The sequence below is a fragment of the Numida meleagris genome, chromosome 2 (assembly GCF_002078875.1).
Source record: "Numida meleagris isolate 19003 breed g44 Domestic line chromosome 2, NumMel1.0, whole genome shotgun sequence".
Classification (NCBI taxonomy): domain Eukaryota; kingdom Metazoa; phylum Chordata; class Aves; order Galliformes; family Numididae; genus Numida; species Numida meleagris.
The window spans coordinates 66,225,370-66,244,100 of NC_034410.1; the positions used below are offsets into that span (position 1 = coordinate 66,225,370).

Below are 18,731 nucleotides of genomic sequence, written 5' to 3' on the forward strand. Positions count from 1 at the left end.
CGCAGTCGGCCGGTAGAGGGTAGTGTGTTCATGGAGACGTCGCATTGTCCCGGTCTGCAGTCACTGCCGCGGGTAACACAAAGCCGCTGCTTGTCACAGAAGCTGGCCTGATTTAATCGTCTTATGAAGCTATCCGATATCCCCGTAAATGCCAGAGATGTATTGCTGTGATGTAGCTATCTGACAACCTGAATCAACAAGTGGTGACCAGAACCAGAATTTCCTGGTCAACTGGAGAGGTCCCAGAAGATTGGAAACTTGCCAATGTGACTCCCATCTACAAGAAGGGTCGTAAGGAGGATCCGGGGAACTACAGGCCTGACAGCCTGACCTCGGTGCCGGGGAAGGTTATGGAGCAGATTGTCCTGAGGGAGATAACGCGGCATTTGCAGGACAACCGGGGGATCAGGCCTAGCCAGCATGGGTTTGTGAAGGGCAGGTCCTGCTTGACCAACCTGATCTCCTTCTATGATCAAGTGACCCTCCTGGTGGATGAGGGAAAGGCTGTTGATGTGGTCTACCTAGACTTCAGCAAAGCCTTTGACACTGTCTCCCACAGTATTCTCCTGGAGAAACTGGCAGCCCGTGGCTTGGACAGGTACACCCTTTGCTGGGTAAGGAGCTGGCTGGAGGGCCGGGCCCAGAGAGTGGTGGTGAATGGAGTTAAATCCAGCTGGTGACCGGCTACGAGTGGTGTTCCCCAGGAGTCGGTGCTGGGGCCTGTCCTCTTCAATATCTTTATTGATGACCTGGATGAGGTCACTGAGAGCATCCTCAGTAAGTTTGCAGACGACACCAAGCTGGCAGGAAGTGTCGATCTGCCTGGGGGTAGAGAGGCCCTACAGAGAGATCTGGACAGGCTGGATCTCTGGGCTGAAGCCATCGGGATGAGGTTCAACAAGACCAAGTGCCAGGTCCTGCACTTTGGCCATAACAACCCCAGGCAACGCTACAGGCTTGGGGCAGAGTGGCTGGATGGTTGTGTGGAGGAAACAGACCTGGGGGTATTGGTCGATGCTCGGCTGAGCATGAGCCAGCAGTGTGCCCAGGTGGCCAAGAAGGCCAATGGCATCCTGGCTTGTGTCAGGAACAGTGTTGCCAGTAGGAGTAGGGAAGTCATTGTCCCTCTGTACTCAGCCCGAGTGAGGCCCCACCTCGAGTACTGTGTCCAGTTTTGGGCCCCTCACTGCAAAAAAGACATTGAGGCCCTGGAACGTGTTTGGAGGAGGGCGACAAAGCTGGTGAGGGGTCTGGAGCACAGGCCCTGTGAGGAGCGGCTGAGGGAGCTGGGATTGTTCAGTCTGGAGAAGAGGAGGCTCAGGGGAGACCTTACTGCTCTCTATAACTACCTGAAGGGAGGTTGTAGTGAGCTGGGGGTCGGCCTCTTCTCTCTTGTAACTAGTGACAGGACGAGGGGGAATGGCTTCAAGTTGCGCCAGGGGAGATTTAGGCTGGGCATTAGGAAATCCTACTTTTCTGAAAGAGTGGTCAGGCGCTGGAATGGGCTGCCCAGGGAGGTGGTGGAGTCACCGTCCCTGGAGGTGTTCAAGAAATGTTTAGATATAACATTGGGAGACATAGTTTAGTGGGGTTGTTGGTGGTAGGTGGATGGTTGGACTAGGTGATCTTGTAGGTCTTTTCCAACCTAGCTAATTCTATGAATCTATGATTCTCTGATTCTCTGAAAACGCTTCCTTATGTAAATAGAGATTGGTTATGGGTCTGGGTAATGACTCTAGTTATGGTACTCCTGTAACAAAATACTTAAATATATAATAATAAATAAAAATCAAGATTCATATGACTAACTGTATTTCTTTTACTCCTTTCTAGTGTTGGGCTTTGCCTTTCCGACCTCCAGTTACCATGGGTATACCAGTCTTCATACTTGCCGGTCTCCTTGTGCATTTTGTCTTCTTGGTCTCTATTTTTGACATCTACTTCAGCTCCCCTCTGGTTCATGGTATGACTCCTCAGCAAACTCCACTGCCGCCTCCAGCAAAGCGCCTCGTACTCTTTGTTGCTGATGGTCTGCGAGCAGATTCTCTGTTTGAATTGAATCGCAACAATACTCCCCAAGCACCTTACCTGCGGTAAGTCCATCCAAAAACCATTTGAATCCAGAAGGCTTAATTTCTGGAGGTAGTTCGTTGTAGTGCTGGAAAGAGTTCTCAGAGGAACAAGAGAAACAAGGGCAGCTGTGGTGTCTTGGTACTTCCTTCTGCCTTTAAGAAGACAAATTTTTGCAGTTGGTCTTTTGCAGCATCAAGAACTTGTCCCCATTTCTAGGAGCAGTGGTATGTAGCAGCTAGGAAAGAAGATATTCTTGCCATCAAGTGTCTTCATTTTTTCAGTTTCAGTAATTCACTATTATTGTACTTTCTAGTGATAACACAAACCATACATTAGCTTGGGAAGTCTGCGCTTCTACTGCCTTTGTTTTACTTCGTCCTCTTTTAAAATTTGTCAAACATTGTCACTGGTGCTGAAAGTATGTGGGAGAGTGGAAGGGAAAAACTGCCTTAGAAGAAAAGATGCTGGTGGGTCACTGGAGACATAGAATGGTTTGGGTTAGAAGGGACCTTTAAGACCATCTAGTCCAACCCCCCTCTGCTATAGGCAGGGACACCTCCCACTAGACCAGGTTGCTCAAAGCCCCGTTCAGCCTGGACTTGAACACCTTCAGGGAGGGGGCATCCACAACCTTGTTGGACAACCTGTTCCAGTGTCTCACCACCCTCACATTAAAGAATTTCTTCCTGACATCTAGTCTAAATCTACCCTCTTCCAGTTTAAAGCATTTCCCCTCATCCTGTTTTTACATGCCCTTATAAAAACTCCCCCCCCCCCAACTTTCCTGTAGGTCCCCTTCAGGTACTGGAAGGCCGCTATGAAGTCCCTCCAGAGCCTGCTCTTCTCCAGGCTGAAGAGCTCACAACTCTCTCAGCCTGTACCCATAGGTGAGGTTCTCCAAGCCCTCTGATCATCTTCACGGCCCTCCTCTTGATCTGCTCCAACAGCGCAATGTCCTTCATGTGTTGGGGTCCTCAGAACTGGACACAGTACTCCAAGTAGGATCTCGTGAGAGTGGAGTAGAGGAGCAGAATCACCTCCCTTGACCTGTTGGTCATGCTTCTCTTGATATGATCCAGGATATGGTTGCCCTTCTGGGCTGCAGATGCACACTGCCGATTCGTGCTGAGTCTTTCATCAACTGACGCTCCCAAATCTTTCTCCTCAGGGCTGCTCCCAAGCCATTCTCTGCCCAGCCTGTATATGTGCTTGGAATTGCTCCAACCCAGGTGCAGGACCTTACACTTGGCCTTGTTGAACTTATAAGGTTGGCATGGGTCTACCTCTCTAGCCTGTCTAGGTCCCTCTGGATGACATTCCTTCCCTCTAGCACGTCAGCTGCACCACTCAGTTTGGTGTCATCTGCAAACTTGCTGAGGATGCACTCAATCCCATTGTCTATGTTACCTACAAAGTTGTTAAATAGCACCCATACCTGAGGAATGCCACTTGTCACTGGTCTCCACTTGGACACTGAACCATTCACCGCAACTTTCTGAGCGTGACCATCCGTCCAACTCCTTATCCAGTGAATGGTGCATCCATCAAATCCATTTTTTTCCAATTTGGTGACCAGGGTATTGTGCAGAACAGTGTCAAATGCTTTGCACAAATTCATGTAGATTATGTCACTTGCCCTTCCTTTATCCACTGAGGCTATCTCTCCATCATAAAAGGCCACCAGGTTTGTCATACATGACTTGCCCTTGATGAAGCCGTATTGGTTACCACCAATCACCTCATCTTTGTTTTCCATGTGCCTCAGTAGGGCCTTCAGGAGGATCTGCGCCATGATCTTACCAGTCACAGAGGTGAGACTGACTGGCCTGTAGCTCCCTGGATCTTATTTTTTTCCCTTCTTGAAAATGGGGTGTTATGTTTCCCCTTTTTCAGTCTGCAGGAACTTCACCAGACTGCCATGACCGCTGAAATATGATGGATAGCGGCTTGGCAATTTCATCCACCAGTTCCCTCAGAACCTGTGGATAGATCTCATCGGGTCCCATAGATGCACCTTCTGGTTCTTCAGATGGTCTTGAACCTGATCTTCACTTACAGCAGGCAGATCTTTCTTCTCCCAGTTCTTTCTTTTGCTTTCTGCAACTTGGGTGGTGCAGCTAGAGTTCTTGCCAGTGAAGACTGAAGCAAAGAAGTCATTGAGTACTTCAGCTTTCTCCATATCTCTCGTGACTAGGTCTCCAGTTTACTTGTGGAGATGGCCCACATCTTCCCTGGCCTTCCTTTTATCACTGTTATACCTGTAGAACTTGTTTCCCTTTATGTCGATGGCAAGATTTAATTCTGTTTAGGTTTTAGCTTTCCTATCTTGATCCCTGGCTGCTCAGACAACTTCTTTGTAGTCCTCCCAGGTAACTTGTTCCTGCATCCTCTCCTTACAGACTTTTTTTTTTGTGCCAAAGTGAGTCCAGGAGCTCCCTGATGATCCACAGAGACCTCCTGGCATTCTTGCCTGCCTTCCTCATTCTCAGGATGCATTACTGCTGGGCTTGGAGGAGATGGTCCTTGAATACTGACTGGCTTTCTTGGGCCCCTCTTCCCTCCAGGGCTTTATCCTGTGCCACTCTGCAAAGCAGTTCCCTGAAGAGGTCAAAGTCTGCTCTCCTGAAGTCCAGAGTAGCAAGCTTGCTGAACACCCTCTTTGACACCCTATGGATCTTGAACTCCACCATTTTGTAGTCGCTGGAGCTGAGGCTGTCTTTGAGTTTCATGTTACTCACCAGCTTCTCCTTGTTAGTGAGGACAAGGTCCAGTATAACACCTTTTCTCTTGGGTTCCTGTACCACTTGGAAGAGGAAGTTATCATCAATGCATTCTGGGAACCTCTTTGATTCCTGGTGCCCTGCTGTGTTTTCCTTCCAATGGATATCGGAGTTGCTGAAGTCCCCCATGAGGACAGTGTTTTATGAATGTGAAGCTGCTCCTGTCTATGGAGGGCCTCATCCCCTCTGTCCTCCTGGTTGGGCGGCCTATAACAGACCCCCACTACAATGTCTCCTTCCGCTGCCTTCCCTTTAACCCTAACCCATAAGCTCTCTGTCAGCTCCTCATCCATCCCCAGGTGGAGCTCCACGGACTCCAAGTGGTTGTTGATGTAGAGAGGAGCACCCCCTCCCCTTCCCTCACCTTCTTCCCTGCCTGTCTTTCCTAAAGAGTTCATACCCATCTATTCCTGCATTCCAGTTGTGAGAGCCATCCCGCCATGCCTCAGTGGTGCCAATGACATCATAGCCCTGTAGGCACATGCATGCCTGTAGCTCTTCCTGCTTGTTCCCCATGCTCCGTGTGTAAGTGTACAGACAGTGAAATGCCATGTGTATCTCTAGTTCTCTCTTGCTTGTGTATTAAAAACGAGTGTGAGCATGTACGTGTGAGATAATGAAAAGAAAATGTTGCAGCATGCTGTGCGTTGTAAAAGGTAAGGCAGTCCAGGGCACATAAAGTCTATTTTTTTGCGCATTTATTACAAGTTTTAAATGTTCATTCTCTTATTTGCTTTAGTTTGCAGCATAACAGACAGATAATTCCTCATACAGTCATTTTGTTAAGGAGGAAAGATAACCTTTAAATGAACAAGAACTATTCATGTAGCAATATGCTATAAATAAAAGCACTGTTTTTTAGTAGGTATATCAAGTTAATAAAGATTCATTATGCTTAGAGCAGATTGCTGGTTGATGTATACTAAGTACCCAGGCTTTTCTCCCACAAATATTCTTGAAAAATCTGTTATCCGTCGGTGGCTGCAAGGGACAGCAGGTGGTGTGTTCTGAACTACTGTGATGCTGCTGCTGAGGACTACAAGGAGAAGGTTTTAATCCTTGACAGTCATGTTTTGTATGTATTGCTATATCATATGGTTTATTATGGGTAGCTAATGTTTGTAGTATCAAGGAAATTATTGTTTTTTGAATTTCCTCTGAGTGAAGGGCTTTGAAATAATTCAAAATGACTGAATGAATTTTGAAAAGGTAAATGACATTCTGGCTGTATTCTGCCTGCCGTGTGTTATTGTTAACTTCAGATTTGGTAATATGACCTCTCAGAAGCAAAGATAAAGGATTACTTTCTGACTTTAGCAAAATTGATTTGGGAATTAATCCAAGGGATAGAAATCAAAGTCTAATTAAAACAATTTCCTACCTGTTGTGACAATGAAGTGAGAAGAGAGCCAAAATTGTTTTATCTTTGTCTTAAGTCTTCCGCTAATGTAATACATCTTGATCAATCTCCAGTGAGAATAAATTAGAAACCACTTTAGCTGATAAATTCTTTTTTCAAAATAGTACCCGTTTTCAATATGACCTATCTTAAAACCTGACTGAGATGTTAGCTAGGAATAACATCAGAACATTGTATGACCTTGTTCATTTTTCACTTCAATATTTGGATTATTCCAAATAGTCCTGTGGACTTTAAAGTAGAACCGAGAATGTGAGATCCAATGGGTTTTAAAAAAACCAAACAACTATGAATCCTATGAGCATATTGAAGCCTTAAATTCTAGCTTTTGGTTAGAGTCTTATTTCATTAATGAGAAATATGTTTGAAACTTAGTGTAAAGATCTTGTAATTAACAGATGTATTAAATCAAAGCAGTCTGTCTGTTAAAAATAAAAGAACAAAACAAGAACTTGGAGTCTACTTAGTCTGTAATCATGTTTAATAACACCAGCACATTTTGTAACTTATACATCGAAGAACAAAAATAACTTTTCCTAGTGGTTTTGACTCAAAAAATTGCTTTGGATTTGTTCAGAAGACTTTTTTTTCCCCTGAACATTAATGTAAGATATGTCAGGGTGTATTTTGATTTCTTCTCCCTTCACCCCCTGCCCTGACAGTGGGCAGTGAATGTTTCGCTGCTTCCAGAAGATGGAGACAAGAAAACAGCCTATGGTAATGCTCAGTTGCTTGCTCTCTGACAGGTTTCAGCTGTTTGTATCTGCAGCAGACAAGAATAGTTTGAGGTTGTTCCTTATGCACGGGCTTTGTCCTCTATTTTCTTTGCTTTTTATTGGTTGTAGCTACTGAATGTACATAATCCCTAGACAACTTCTGTATAGATAGCTATCTCTATATATATATGTTGAGAATGTACTCTCCTTCACATCATTGTATCTGCAAAAAGGTTTGCTTGTATTTTCTGTGTTGCTCAAATGATTTGCACCTTACATTTGCATTTGGTTTATATCTTCTTGTTGCTGGCTTCTAAGATTCAGCATGGATAAAGGAGACAGACATGCTCACAAGAATTAATTATAGCTGAGCATATTTAATGAGCAAAGGAGGACTGGACTTTGAAGCTAAACGGAAAGAACAAAGAAAAGCAATGCCAGACAGCAACAATCTGGGGGTTGAAGTGGGGGTTGCAGCCATATTAGAAAGCAGCAAAAGAAACTATACATTAATTCTGAATGCTGTAAAACATCAGATAGTTTCTTTGAAGTGCTGATAATCCACACAACAGCAGTGTTGTCTGTGAAGTGTTATAACACAGAGCTACTTGCAAGTTAGTGTTTGGTTTGTATTCCTGCACAGCAGGCTACAGCAAAAATCTCTTTTTAATCTGGACTTCTTATATTTCCCGCCCAGCATCTACCGTCACTCCTTTTGCCTGCAAATTGTTTTACTTGCAAGAAGTTGCAAGAATTAACTGCCTTGTGTCTTGTTTTCAGTGCTATTCTGCAGAATAATGGCAGCTGGGGCATCTCTCACACCCGAGTCCCAACCGAATCCAGACCAGGGCATGTTGCACTGATAGCTGGGTTTTATGAAGATGTCAGTGCAGTTGCTAAAGGTATGCCAGTCCCAAAGTTCTGAACATTGTCCTCCAAATTAAGTATTTTAATGATGTGGAAGATTTCTTATTGGATGTTTTTCTCACTGTTGCTAGTTATAGATTAAATAGATTAATGTTTTGTAACATACTAAAATCTAGGACCCTAAGTTTGAAAAGCAGGAGAACCTTCTGGATTCTTGTAACAGTTTTAAATTTTAATTTGAGATGTAATGAGTGATGATTAAGTAGATATTGCAAACAAGTAGAAACTGCAGTGTTTTAGCTGAACTTTTGTTAAGTGAAGCTTGAGAATTAGCAGCAAAAAGTGAAAAACCTCCAGTCTGACAGTGGTTGCTGCATGCTTTGTGGTTAATAATGTGAATCAAACCTTCAGATTACTGACTTGCTTTCTTGGGTGCTTCAGTGCATTCTCCCAGGAACATCTGCAATATTGTGTGCCTCTTTTGGAAAAGGGGAAGTAAGAGGAATTACGTGATCTTGTCCAGACTTACAATCAAAAGATTCTTCCTTCTGACATCCGCTACAAATGTGGGATGAGTATGGGTTTCTGTTAAGAGCATCTCTATGTTTGTTAGCTTCTTCGTCACAGAAGAAAAACTTGAAGGTTTTTTTTGTGAAGAAGTAGAACATGGCTACTGGTAATGTAATACGCATATGTGTTACTGCATAAAGTGTTGAAAGCTGCAATCAAATAAAAGGGGATTTAGAATTCAGGAGAATGATAGCTTTGTTAGAAGGTAAATCAGCTGTGTTTTATGTTTCAATCCTTGCATAATGAGATTGCTGTAGGTTTTCAACTTATCTCATGATGAATGGGAGTCAACTGCAAATAAGGGTAAAGAGGAGTAAAACTGAGACCCATAGGTGGAGTTTGTTGGGTACAAGGAAAATGCCAGAACTTAAAAAATTGCATGGACTATTAGTCTTAGCTGTCAGTGAGTTCTTTTGGCAATCCCATTGAAATCCATGGATGTTTTTTTAACAGGATGGAAGGAGAATCCAGTGGAATTCGACTCAGTTTTCAATGAAAGCAAATACACGTGGAGCTGGGGAAGCCCGGATATTTTGCCAATGTTTGCAAAAGGTAGGGTTTAAATTTCAGGAACTTTCTTCACAGTTATCAGATAATAAAATAGACGTGCTTGCAGTTTTCAAGTTAGGGAAGAAGTTGAATTACATATTTCCAGTTTATTTTGTATATCTGATTTCTAATTTGTGAATTCGAGACCGGGTGGAGAAAAAGCAAGCTTTTAAAGAAGATATCCTTGTTTACTCATCATTTAATTAGATTTTATTTCACAGAATCACAGCATGTCAGGGATTGAAAAGGACCTCAAAAGATCATCTAGTCCAGTCCCCCTGCTGGAGCAGGAACAGCTAGATTAGGTCACACAGGAACGCGTCCAGGAGGGTCTTGAATGTCTCCAGAGAAGGAGACCCCATAACCTCTCTGGGCAGCATTCAGTCAACACACTGGAGGAAAAAAAAAAAAAACATAGTTAAAAAATACTTCATGGTTTTTCTTTGGTTTAAAGTTCTTACTTGCATGTCTGCAGCTGAGGCTTTACTTTTTCTCGCATGCAGCTCCCAATGATAAAATTGGAGCCATACTTTCTGAGTGTCTGTGCTGAAGAAGTGGCTTATTGCAGGCTTCAATTCAGAACAATAATGGATGAAGGGAAGAACTATGGGCAAGCAGGAACTGCAGGGTACTATTCCTGAAACATGAGATGTTTTTAGTGTGCAGTACGTTGAAAGTCCCACCAGCCTGATGTGCTTGGTTTCTGGACATACAGAGTACTGAGCAAAATTTCAATCGTTTAAAAGGTCTCCAGGTTTAATTTCATTCTTCTCTTGGAAGAATGAGGACAAGCTAGTGGCATATGCTGCTGTTTTGTTTAAATGTTGACATAAATTAGAAAAATATGATTGGGAGGATAACAATGGAATCTAATATTTGTTTAGAAAAAGTATCTATCATATTTCTCAATAATTACTGAACTTCTTCTGAACTCCAGTCTCTCTCCATCCCCTCTGTATCTCCTTTGCCACACACACTTCTTTTTACTGCTCCTGGGTTGATCCATATAAATTTAAGTTTATGATAAACTACTAGGAAATATTTTTACAACTTATGCTTTCCCATGACCTCAGATTACAGCTTTTATTTAGAAATATTGTGATGGTGGCTGGGGGGTGAGGAAAGATTGTACACTGCCCTTGCATGGATTATTTATATTTCTAGAGATGTCTTGGGAAAATATTTAAGGAATTAGAGAATTTCTCAAAGCCCTGTCCTTTTGTGGGTTTTCTTTGATAAGCAGGGGACTGGAAGTAGCTTTAATGTTTTCTGCAGTGATGTGCAAAGGTAATGCCATATAGTTGCCTTATGTCTCAGTATGGCTTCTGTGTGGCACCAATGGAATTATTTTTTTGATTCCTCCAAAGGTGAATTGTCCAAGGCCTATGAACACACTGCCTGAAAAAGTCTTAGTGCAGCGTTATTTGAAAAGTAGATGCTGTTTACAAATCGGTTTGTCATTATAGAAACGTGGTTTAATTTTTAGTGGAAGAAGGTATTTTTCCCCTTCTTCCTTCTCTCCAATATAAACTTTATCTATAAGCAATGTATTTTTGTTCGTGTATAGACTAAAGATATACACTGTTTCTTTATAATGAGCTTTTGAAAAAGAGAGAGAGAACTTTGGCTTTTATAGTGCAGAAATGAATGGAATCAAATGTTCATTAATGTCTACATTTCACTTTTTTAAAAGTTAAAAAGATGGGTAAAGCATGGTTTAAATTCTGTCCTTCTTTCCATGTTGGAAATTTGTAGATCTTAATAATTTTTGTGTTGGTTTTGTTATCATGTCAAAATATTCAGAATTCTGTCAACTGTTACACCATTTTCATTGCATGATGAATAAGGAATACATGACACAACCTGAGTTTTGTTGAGGAGTGAAAAATCCCGTTTCCTGTCATAAAATAAATATTTCAATCAAATGGTTGTAGATTCTATAAAGAAGGTAAATAAAATGCTTATAGATCTCTCGGCACAAAACACATTCACATCTGAATTCGTGGAAGACGAAGACTGTGTGATTAGAGCTATTCTGAGAAAATGCTATAATTTTAAAGGTTCTTTTTCTCTCTTGGAAACTAGGAGCAGGACTGGGGTTGTTGGTTTTTCAGCCCTGAGAATGGTACCATAAAGACCAGGAGGGCAATCAGGACAAGGCTTCATTGGGGTTATTCTGGAGAGTTTGTGCCACCTCAGTATTTGCACTTGGATTGAAGCTGACCTGTCAGTCTCCTCTTCTTGGTGTGCTGTAGGAACAGTGGGCTAGAAGAAAGCCACATTTCTCACATTGCTTATCTAACTTCGGTGGCAGTTCTCTAATGCCTGTGCACTGTTGACTCAGTATCTTACTGTCTTTGCACCTTTAATGGTGGTTGTTTTTTTGTCTCTTTTGTGCATGTAAAATTTGCCAACAACAGTCTCCTGCTAGCATGGATTCTGGTGACCCATGATAGACTTGTCAGACACAGAAACTGTCTTGCTAGTGTAATGATAACTTTCAATTCCAAAGCATGTAATTTTATTGTAGGAGAATAATTTTATTCCTAACTCTAATATTTGAATCTTGATATTAAGGGCTGGGATGCCATGCAGAATTCTGCAGTAGGAACAGCTGATAATCTGGTATGGGAGTTTCTGGCACCTCCAGTGGCTTCCATTAATGTAATGGAACCTCCAAACAGTTGTGCTCTGTACTTCTAAAGGATGTTTTCATCCTTGGCTGCTATCTATTTCTCTATCCTATCTTTGCTTCCTTCTCTTGTGGCCCTCAGTGTCAGGCATATTGTTGCCTACTACCTCTTAAGGTACAGAAATATATTTTGAAGTATATTACCTAGTAGGTTGTTTTCTTATTTCTTGAAATTGTTTTATAAAGCTTGCTAGGCATGCCAAAGATTTCCTGATATGGCCTCATTTTGCCACCGTGTTTCTCTTTAGCAATGCAAGCTTGGTGGGTTTTTTTTGTTCTGTTTTTCTGTGGTATAAATTGGAATGGATAAGTAGTTGATGTGTTCCTTTACCCATTCTGCATATGGCGGGCTTTGGTGTTGTGCTTCACGAAAACACATCTTCAGATGTCCTGTAGTGTTGTGGAAGAACAGTACAGAACTCTACCCTCATTAAACATCAGTCATTCTTTCAGTGATTGCCAGAGCTTATTTCTTCTTTTGAAGTCCTTTAATCCACCAAATTGAACTCCATAATTCATTTCTAAATGCCTTGGAGTATTTTTTTATTCTTTTTTTCAGACTGAGAACTGCAGTGAGTGTGCTGGTTTATAAGCAGTAGTAACATCTCCTGAGGGGCAGCCAGGGGGAACTGCACCAGAAAATCTGTGCTGGCTTTCATCTTTCTGGTCTGAAATACCTGCATCACTTGTGTGGGTTTGGATGTAGTCTTAGTTGAACAGCTCCCTTATACTGGGATGTTAGTCCATTCACAGGCCTGGAAGCTTACAAAATGGCATTATATAATTGTGACATCCAGAAAATCAGCTACAAGCTTGCTGGCCTTCAACTGATAGAACGTTTCCCCTATGGGAGTTTTTGTAGTCAAAGTAGAAATAGCATCTCCAAGCTGTAACAGCTTAGCCACTGACAGAAAGATTTAATTAAACTGCACCTAGTTTCTGATCTTTCCAGGACTTCAGAAGTTAACTTTCTTCTAGGGCTTCATCGTCTTTTTCCACCTCTTTCTCTACTTTGCTTTTTGGAAATCATTTTGTCCAGATGCTGTGTTCTCGCATCAGTGGGCATTGTGCTGTACTTTGTGCCTGAACATAGTCCTGTACTTTTCCCCTTCAGACTTTGAATCCATATTTTAAAGATGCTGACTTTGAAGACTGTCTTTTTGAAGTTGTTTGTTGAAGTTGTCCACTTTGTTCTCAATACTACATTGTCTTCAGGAATTAATATACAGTGAAGATGCATTCCTCCTACTGCCTGCCCTGTACATAATATATTATAATTTCCTGTGCGAAAGGCCTAGGCATTTTGCTGTTGTCTGGTACGATTCAGTTTAACAACCAAAAGATAAGTACGACTTCTTAAACAAGAATCAGGGAAGAAAAAAAAATAGCACAGAATCTGTGTGTTGAAATGGGGCTCTAGATGTGTTGTTTCCTATGAGAAGTTTCTTAGTGAAATTCCTTGTTTCAAAACTAATTTGTTTTACTTGCTTTAACTGGAATTTCTTCAATTCCTATTTGCTTTTCCATGCTTTTTCTCACCTGAGTATACTAGATAACATTGTTCCTCACCTCCTTCAGTGATGCTGATAAGCTAATGAGTTAAAATGGTATCCAGGCCTAAAAATATAAATATAGGAGTAATTTAAGGAGAGATCCTTTAAATTCTCTCAGGATTGTCATTATTGATGGATTTCTGCTCCAGTGTATCACTGTTCCTGTATTTTTGACTGATAAAAGGAAGAAAACTTTTCTTTCTGTTGTCTCCTATTTAATCTGTATTCTTTTTGCAGGTGCTACTGGAGATCACGTTTATACATTTTGTTACACAGCAGAAAGTGAAGACTTCGGAGCACAAGATGCAGCCAAACTTGACACTTGGGTTTTTGATCATGTTAAGGTGAGCAAAGAATCTTTTCATACTTTACCTGTGTATAAAAAGCACAACCAAATGACTTTATTGTCCGTAATATCAATTTTACCCTAGATCTAGAAATAGGAAATTTTTTGAAGACTTATCAATTTTTTATTTAAAAAAAAAAGCTGGAATTGACCATTATGAGCAGTAAAATAGATTATAGTATGTCATCCAATGCAAATTACACTGACAATAAGCATTCCCTTAAGAAAAGCTAAGAATATTTTTAAACATAAATTTGTGTGTTATCTGAAACTCATCTTTTTAGAGTACGACAAGCCATTTAAAATCTTGTGTTTTAGTTAATTTCCTAATAGGTATTATGACATAGGATAAACAAGTCTTCATTAGAAAATAAAACTGACGACGTTATTGACTTAGGTTCTGTCAAGATTCTATCCAGTATGACAATAGTGTTGCTTGTTCAGATGCATGTAGTTGAGTTCTGATTATCTGTAGAGGCTCATGCTATGCTCTGACTACCAAAGGAGACACAGTTTTATGGAAAAGGCAAATTAGGCCCTGAAGCAGGAAAGCTCATTCAGGTGGTGCTCTGCTCAGCTCAACAGATGTCTGTGATACTAGCATTGTTTGTATTAATATCCAATGCATATCTGTATCTGTGTACTGTATCGCAGTATCTGTGAATTCCTATATTCATGTTATGCTTGGCTTCTTCACTGGTCCTGGATTAAGAAATGCTGATAGTGGGTATTTGTGTGTAAATATGTATATAAATTGTGTAATTAGGTGAGGAGTTTTAGCTTTCTGAATCTCATAATAATGTTAATTGTGTTTTAATAAACTTCTTCCACAAGGTGTTTGGGCTATATGCATTAGCTAAGCAGTGTAAATCAAACCAAAACCAAAACCATATGAAACAATATATAAACTAGATCAACATCTATCTGCATTAAGAAACCAAAGTTAGGTCTGCTTTAAACTATGATGTGAGGTGGAAAAGTGCGTTATAGTTCACTAGTTTTCAAAGAAAGTTATTTTCTGAGTTTGCAAGCAGAAACGTGTTTTGTTTTTTGTTGTTTTTTTCTTCTAACCACCATCCTTTCTGAACTTGCACTTTTCTCATGTTGTGTAATGTGTATGAATAATAAAAGTCAAATTAGTCTGTCAATTACTCTCGAACAGTTGTCTGAAAGTTACACCCTGCTGTCATTTGGAGTTGCACAGGTATATGTGGGTGGTGCTTCACAACACCTAATGGCATTTCAAACAGTAATGTCATTACTGATGACTTTCCTTGGAACTAGCACCCATCATTATTATCAAGACTTACTTTGCCTATCTAAATTTCATGCTGTGAATGGATAGGACTTGATTGACAATTGTAAAGTGCTCATTCCATTAATCATCTCTTCAGTTACACATCAGTGATTACTTCAGAAGTGTGAAACTCAAGGCTGCTTGGAGCTGACATCACTGCTGTTATAACTCCAGCAGCTGTCTTAGCTACGCAGGTGAAAATATATAGGTAACAACGATAATTTGCTGAAATCCGATGTCTGCTTTTTCTACAATACATTTTTTCCTCACTTCAATTTTATCTCAAATACTTACTGGCATATCATTTGACTTTGTCCTGTGTTTCAGGTCCCTGTATTTCCATCTTGTGCTCTAGAAAGTAGAATGAAAAGGTATACTCCCTCTTTGTTATGTAGTCAGCATGTCCCATATGTCACGAGGACCTTTTGTGGCTTCCTCTGCCCCTCAAAAAGATGGAGATAAAATGGAGAGTGGTTTGGGCTGCTAACTCTGGCTTCTTGAAATTGCACGTTCTCTTCAGAAGTGCTATGTAGCAGTAACATGCTTGTTCAGGAGATGTGTAAACTCTTGTCTTTATGTCTACAGATTTTAAGCAGGTTGCTTAAGTCAAGAATGCAGGAAAAAAATGTATGATTCTTTGTAGTTCCTATCACATCTGTTCATTACAGTCTGAGAAAACTGAGCATAGACTAGATGATGTGTATTTTTAATCTGCAACTGGATTAAAACTTTGTGAAAGTTTAATGTGTGGTGTCATAGCTCGTTGGATGGCCCAGAGCCACATAGGTATGGGGCTGTTGATTGTCTTTTTTTTTTTTCCCAGAAGTCTTCAAAATAATTAAGGGACTAAGTGGAATTTGGCAGGATGTGATCCATCAATTAGTTGGGTCAGTTAATAATCTTTATGTGGATCATACTTTGTGCTGAAAAGAAATTACGGAGCAAATACTGTAAGATTAGATTAACAGTAAAAGAAAAAAATAAAGTTCTTTTTTATTTATTTCTGATTTTTTTAAAAATATTGGTTAAAACAATTCTAAGAACCAACTCATATACTTAGGACAAAATGATTAAAATATTCCACGTATACATACAGGCTTGGAGATGAGTCTCAGTAGTGGTCTAACCACAACTTATTAAGACCACAAGGTAGAAAACACTTTTAAAATATTGAGTTGTCTTCTGATTCAAATGGACGTATAGATAGCAATCTTTTTTTTTCTTTTTTTTCACGGTGACTATTGTAATTCTCTGACCCCTTTTTGCTGGAAGCAGGCCAGGCCAAGACTTCAGACTGTGCCTTATATGTTGGGGACATATATAAGCTGGGAGTTGGAGTCAGACTGGATCATGTTGAACTTTGAGGTTCTGCAGACAGTGCCATGACCTGGTGTGGATTTGAGTACAAATAGCTTTGCTCTAAATAGCAGTACAGTGGTTGAATGATTTATTTCTGTAGTGCTCTTGAGCATAAGCATGCTCAATTGATACAAAACTGGCATATATATTTTTATTCTGCCTTTGAACATTTAGTTTGTGTCTAAAAATGGGCATAACCACTCAAACTCTCACATGAGCACAGATCAGTGTGCGCAACTTTTGTCATCCAACTTAATTAAGATATCCTGGATTTATGAGTGAAGAAGCTTTGTGGGAGGAGAAGGTTTTAGTCTTTCTTTTTGTGCATCCGTGCTGTCAGCAACTATTTATTTTCTCCTATCCAAGAATGGATACGATACTAAGATTTCTTCTGATACTAAGTTCATAGATGTTATAACCAAATTTCTCTTGTAATATTTTAATTAGTATTTGCATTGCAAGCAACTTTTCAGTTTATTGTGAATGTTTTAATGGGAAATTTATTACTAAATTGCTTATCAGTTGTATCCAGGCTATCTATTTGCCATAAATGTAGGAAGTTGGTTGGATTTGGGAAATGGAGATATCTACTCCTTGTAAAGCTTTTCATTAATGTAACTCAAAATCATAGGAAAAATGAAACTGAAAGAGAGTTCTAGTGGTGTTTCCCTGCATGAAGGGGGTCCAGTTAGAGTAGGATTCTCAGGCTTTCCTAATCAGATTTGGGTACCTGTTCCAAGACCTGACTACACTCATGGTTTCAAAACCAATAAAAAAAATAAGTCATCTTATCTTATTTGAATTTCCCGTATTTTGTTTCAAATTGTTTGTTCCCTTCTTGTCTATTGTCAAACCCTTCTAAGACGTCTGGCTCCATATTTTCTTCAGCTTCCTTGTAGGTAGTTGTAGACAGCTCAAAGATCTCTCCTTAGACTTTTTTTTTTTTTAAGCCTTATAGTTTATTCCTACCCCCAAAACATCTTGAAGACATTTAGAGATAATATCACTGAACAGAGCAAATAAAAGTTAAGAAAAAAAAAATGAGACAGAAATACATAATTAGCATATAATGTTAGCTTGCCAACTAGTTGCCATGGGTTTTGAGTTTTGTGAATGAGTACCAAAAAAAAAAGGAAGCATTTTAGCAGGCAGTGAGAGCACACATGCTGGGTACACAGCTTGGCAACCACTAGTGCGAGATTAAGTGTTTTTGCCCCAGCTGTTTGGTGTCCTACTTATCAACTTGTCACCTTTAGCAGCCTAAAGTAACTCTTGATAGTGAACTTCCTATTTATTTTTTTTCAGTATGCAATTTTAAAAAGCTTCCATGGGAAAAAGTTTGCTCTTTGCTCTGAGAAAAGATTCTGCATCTCAAGTTACGCTTTCATTCCTCTTGTTGTCTTATTCTTAATTAGCCTAAGGCCAGGCAAACTGTTTTGATTGCTGCTGCTCTGTGTTAAGAGGTGGCTGATGCTAGGGGTGGGGTATTTCTGGAGTAATGTGGCAACCTCTCTGGTGAGAGAGAGAAATCTTAGGCCTTGCTTTCCTCATGAAAGTTTCTTTTGCTTGCTTGGGCTTGGTATTCTAATACTTATCCATATTTCTAGATGTAATTTCAGGAATTTCCTGTATCTGTCCTGATACGTTATTTAATTAGAAATAACAAAGCAGAATTATACCATCTCCTGTAAATTATTGGTGTGCACTTGAAGACTTCTTTAGTTTACAATCAAGTATGCGCAGGGAGACAGATCCATGTGGGAAGTGAAAACATCCATAATTACATTGCTTTCAAACCAATGCAATCAGATTTTTTTCTTGTGTCTTTATTTGAAACATCTCTATATTTAAAATAACAACATAAAAAAATCTTATGTAAGATTTTTTTTTTTTTTAGAAGCACTGAAGTTGGCAGCATGTAAATATGAATCTGTGACTTCTGTATATTCAGGGTTAAAGGGTGGAATTGAGTAATATCATGGTATCCTGACACACCTTGTTATGGGACTCTTGCTGCCAGTTTGGTTTTCTGCTTGCTACAATGATTTTAGTTTACACAAGGTGTGAGCTTTAGTTTTTAGCAGCTCCACCATGGTCCTGCAGGTATATGGTAGGTTGCTTTTTCCTTTGGTGGCGGAAACTGTTCATTCTGCTAGTATTTTCCCTAGGCTCCTGTGTGAAATTCAAAACCACTTTTCTCTGTGTTACTGTTACTTTGAACTAAAACCTTACCCAACTTCGTTTCCTTGGGCGCTTCAGTGACTAGGGAGATCGTGTTGAAATAGCTGTCTGCCTGCATTTTGCATTGCTGTAATGTGGCTGGTCTAACACTGAATAGCCGTGTCAAGACTCATTCAGTCTCAGGAGAAGTTCCCAACCCCCCGGCATCTGCCTCGGGGATGCTTAAGTAGGACATGTGCAAGGCAGATGCACGTTCTGTAGTTCTCGTATTTCCAAAGCATGTCTTGTTTTGTTTTGTTTCAGTTTGATTTCTGCAAATGAGTTGTAG

General features: G+C 40.3%; 1 protein-coding gene across 5 annotated transcripts in view; it reads left to right on the top strand.

Annotated features, from left to right (window-relative positions):
• PIGN (phosphatidylinositol glycan anchor biosynthesis class N) overlaps positions 1–18,731 on the top strand; it is a 107,817-nt gene that overhangs the window by 10,283 nt on the left and 78,803 nt on the right. For all 5 annotated transcript variants that reach the window (XM_021389087.1, XM_021389086.1, XM_021389084.1 and 2 more), the window contains 4 exons: positions 1,834–2,093; positions 7,770–7,891; positions 8,880–8,978; positions 13,458–13,564. In XM_021389087.1, coding sequence (XP_021244762.1) covers positions 1,867–2,093; positions 7,770–7,891; positions 8,880–8,978; positions 13,458–13,564 — 555 coding nt within the window. In that variant the 5' untranslated portion in view covers positions 1,834–1,866. The remainder of the gene's footprint in view (positions 1–1,833; positions 2,094–7,769; positions 7,892–8,879; positions 8,979–13,457; positions 13,565–18,731) is intronic.